The sequence below is a fragment of the Loa loa genome (assembly GCF_000183805.2).
Source record: "Loa loa unplaced genomic scaffold supercont3.454, whole genome shotgun sequence".
Classification (NCBI taxonomy): domain Eukaryota; kingdom Metazoa; phylum Nematoda; class Chromadorea; order Rhabditida; family Onchocercidae; genus Loa; species Loa loa.
Window position 1 is genome coordinate 1 of NW_018108634.1, and position 4,154 is coordinate 4,154.

The following is a 4,154-nucleotide window of genomic DNA, read 5'->3' on the forward strand; positions in this document are numbered from 1 at the left end:
TTATTGAAAGATTGAATGCTACAAATACTTTATCGTTCTTTAAACTAGTAAAATTAGCAAAAAAATTAGTCTATACTTGAAATAAGAAAAATAATGAAGTGGAGACTAAACAAAGACAACATGCCCGAAGCAGCTAATTAGCAAATGAGCAATTCTAGTAAATCGATGTCGTGAAGGGCGAGAACATTGTGACTGCAAATCGTGCATGCACTTACTTGCATTCTTGCACTGATATAGATAAATGGTGATGAAGCCTTTCCTACAAATGACTGAATGCAGGACGGTACGATTTGGATTCGCAAAAAAGTCTTAATTAAAGAACTGATTGACTCTGCGATAGATTAGAAAGACAAGTTGATACATGACAGTAGTTGTAAACCAGGTAAAGGAATGAACAGTTATATGGGCATGAAAATGTGGACAAAAAGAATTGTTGTAATCAAAGATCAATTGACAGAAAATATCATTAAAGGATTTCCTAAAGGATTTCGAAATAGAAACTGATATAACAAGGAGATTTTACAACAAATTGAAATAACGAAACTGACTGGTAGGTATTCTTATATGATAAGATCAATACACTGATAAAAAAAAACATGAAGAAAACATATGATTTATTCTTCGAAATGTAACACTCTGAAGAAAAAAGAGATTGCTAGTTTTCACAGTGATAATGGAAGAGTTTGGTGTAATACTAATAAAATTAAAAAAAAAAATAACTCGAAATGATGGAAATGGACAGGATAATAGGAATTAATTTTTTAAAGAATCATTTTAATTCATAAATCCATGATGAGGTGCCAAAATTTTTGTTTTAAACACCTAATTTAGCTATGCAAATGGTAAATGATTTTGAAATAAAGACAATAAGAATTTGAAATAATAGTCGAGTTAAGCTAATAAAAAATATTGATATAAAATTATGCAAAAAGTTGATTAAATATATTTATAATTTTATTTCACGCTTGTAATTCCAATTATACAATTAAAAAAAATAATTCGAAAAATCATAAATGTTTGCTTTGATTAAATTCAATAATTTCAATAGTAATTTCAAATAAAACAATTTTAATTGATAAAATTTTTCGCATGAAATGAATGATTTTTGTATGACTTTTTGTTTTTTTTTTTTTTTTAATTGTTAAACTTTATTGCGTAAATTATAATGTCAATCATTTTATTAGTTTTGTTAATAATCGTTAAATGAATGATTAATTATTGCTATTTAAATAAGTAATTCAATAAAAGGAAAAGAAAGAGGGAGAGAGAGAAAAAAAAATGAAATCTCTATAAGTGATGAAAAATTCGGCATATTATGATAAATTTTCAACATTTTAAATTAATTTTACATTCACGAATGTTAGTGAAGCATAATTGTGTAGTAAAATATTATTTTATTATTTGAAAGAAAAATAAGCAACATTTCTTTTAAACAGACTAAGGTATATGTTTACTTTTACATTTGCAATTTTATGTGAAATATGCTATCATATGTTTTCAGGTTATAGAATACTATTGATTTTTGTTTGTTGAAATTTTGATGTCTGCTGATTTCAAGGCGATTTCCGCTATTTAAATAGTATTTTGGAACATTTTTTTAATTAAGAGAAATAGTGATAATCTTGGTTAGATAATCATAGATATAAGATATCGAAAAGGTGGATTAATGCATATGACAAATAAATGTTTGTTTATTTTTGATAATATTTTTATATTGTAATTTTAAAATATTTAGATAAAAAAAAAAGAAAAAAGAAAATGAATGAATTCATGTGATAGCAAAAAAATGTGTTAAAAATAGATTTGTTTATTTTTTACACTCGAATTAAAAAAAAGAAAAAAACTTGAGTAAACAAATGATTATCAATAAAACCGAAATTTTTATCATCCATTAAATTAAATAACAATTATAGTACAGATAATGGCGACAAAATTTTCATAGTAATATTTTGATAGGAGCAATTATATCAATACTATGCATAACATTAATCACTATGATAAAAATAATAAGATAAATTAATATGATATAAGTTAGTAAAATCTCAGTGATTATCAGTAGGTTGGAATAAATTTGAATACAGATAGTTAGTATGAATCGATAAACCGGTTACTTTTTATCAAAATTTAGAGGAAAAATGAGAGAGTAATGACGAATGGTAGATGATAAGGATAAAAATGTTAAAATAATCAATTGGTAAGGATAAGGTGGTGGTAAATGAAGCAAACTTCTCGAATGCATCTGGGATAATTGACATTTAAAAAAAAAGAAAAAAGAAAATCTAAAATTTATTTACCATAGGGAATAGATATGATGTATGTTCGTATGTGTGCATAAATATCTGCATGTGTGTTTATGCATGTGTGTGTGTGTGTGTGTGTGTGTGTCTGTATATGTGTCTGTGTGTGTGTGTGTGTGTGTTCGATGTCGTTGGAAATGAAATTTTTGAAATTGTTGGATGAAAAGCAGTTGTTTCTTTGGTTGAACGAAAGCTTATTTGCACTTATTTTGAGTGATTAAATTGAATAATTAGTATTCAATTGAACTTGACCATAAATATTTTTATGTGACATTTGAATGAGCTAATTGATATGACAAATTTAGATAAGTGGTAAAATTCAATTTACATGAATTAATTGGCTAAAAATTGGATCATAATGGAGTATTAGATTGAAATGAATTAAATGAAATTAACCGGAATGAAGTGGAATAAATGAAAATTGAACAAATTAATTCATTGATCGTTTGTACAAAATGTTGGCATTTTGATTAATGTACGAAATTGTCATTAAATTTATTGCGCAAAATGTTGACTTTATAAAATTTCAAATATGTTTTAATAATAATAAGCATAGTAATAAACATTTTAATAAGCATATTAATAAGCATATTTAATAAGCAATAACAAGCATATTTTGAAATGAGTTAAAAAAAAAATGATCTGATTCATGAATGAATTAAAGAATTGTTCTGCAAGTTTATTTTATTTTTGTCCCTTTTTTTTTAAAAAATTTTGGTGGTGATATAAAATGATCCGAAAAAACTTTATCATGTTTGATATGCTTTCAAGCATTAAAAAATTGTAATCATTCTTCTACTTTTTATTTTTATTTTATTTTTTTTCAATGTTTAATATTAGAGATAAGCATTTCTAATTTACTGATAAACTTCATGGCATCTTTAGCAGTTAAAAAATGTTATATGTTTTGCTCGTATATGTCTGTAAAATAAAACGTTGAATGTTAAGATGTCATCATCATCATCATCATCATTATCATCATCATCATCATCATCTCTATCAAGTGAAAATGATGTAACCGTTTCTGATAATAAAACGAACAATTCAAAATCTCCGGCAAAATCTTGCAAAGTAGAGTAGACATTGATTTTAATGCTTAATTTTTTTCAGCCTATAAAATTATTTTTCTTTTCTTTTTTTTTTTTTTGTTTCTTATTCGGATAAATTCATTGTAATATGAATAATTCTTCAATTAGTCAAATTGTACGACAATTAAATTATCTTAAAATTCATAGAATATGTAGAAATTTTTCAATTATACTTTGTTATTTTTAAAATTTTGAAAATAACTAATTTGTTAAGGTGTGTGGTGATCGTGCAATTGGTTATAATTTCTCGGTGATAACATGTGAATCATGTAAAGCATTTTTTCGACGCAATGCTAATCGTCAACAGGCTTGTTAATTAAATTATATCATAATTTTTATTACTTTTATATCGATACAACACAATTCTATAGTATGTTAATACTTATTCGAACATGTATTTGATCTAATTTAATAAGAATTTCGGATATAGTTATTTAATTAGTTAATTATATTGTAAATATTACTGGTGTCATCAGTTGTTTCATTTTGCTATCTTTTTTTTTTAATGCATTGATTTATTTTAAAAAACTTTATAATGTAACAAATTCTAGAAATCCTTTTCATTATTTTCAATTTTAATTTCAATATATTAATTATAATCAATTATTTTAAGTTTCTAAAATGTCCATTCAATCAAAAGTGTGTTATAAATGTTTTAAAACGGAGGTTCTGTCAATCATGTCGATTGCAACGCTGTTTACAGGTATGCATCCATCAAAGTGCAGAATAAAAGATTTTGTTTGATTTTTTTTTTTTTTTGTTATTTTTT

At 24.6% G+C, this 4,154-nt stretch overlaps 1 protein-coding gene across 1 annotated transcript; it reads left to right on the top strand.

The window, feature by feature from the left end:
* Positions 1–3,245: 3,245 nt before the first annotated feature.
* LOAG_13182 (hypothetical protein) lies at positions 3,246–3,701 on the top strand (the record flags this gene model as incomplete). Its single annotated transcript, XM_003148692.2, has 2 exons — positions 3,246–3,368; positions 3,600–3,701. 2 exons carry the CDS (start codon positions 3,246–3,248, stop codon positions 3,699–3,701), a joined length of 225 nt encoding a protein of 74 aa, XP_003148740.2.
* Positions 3,702–4,154: the final 453 nt, after the last annotated feature.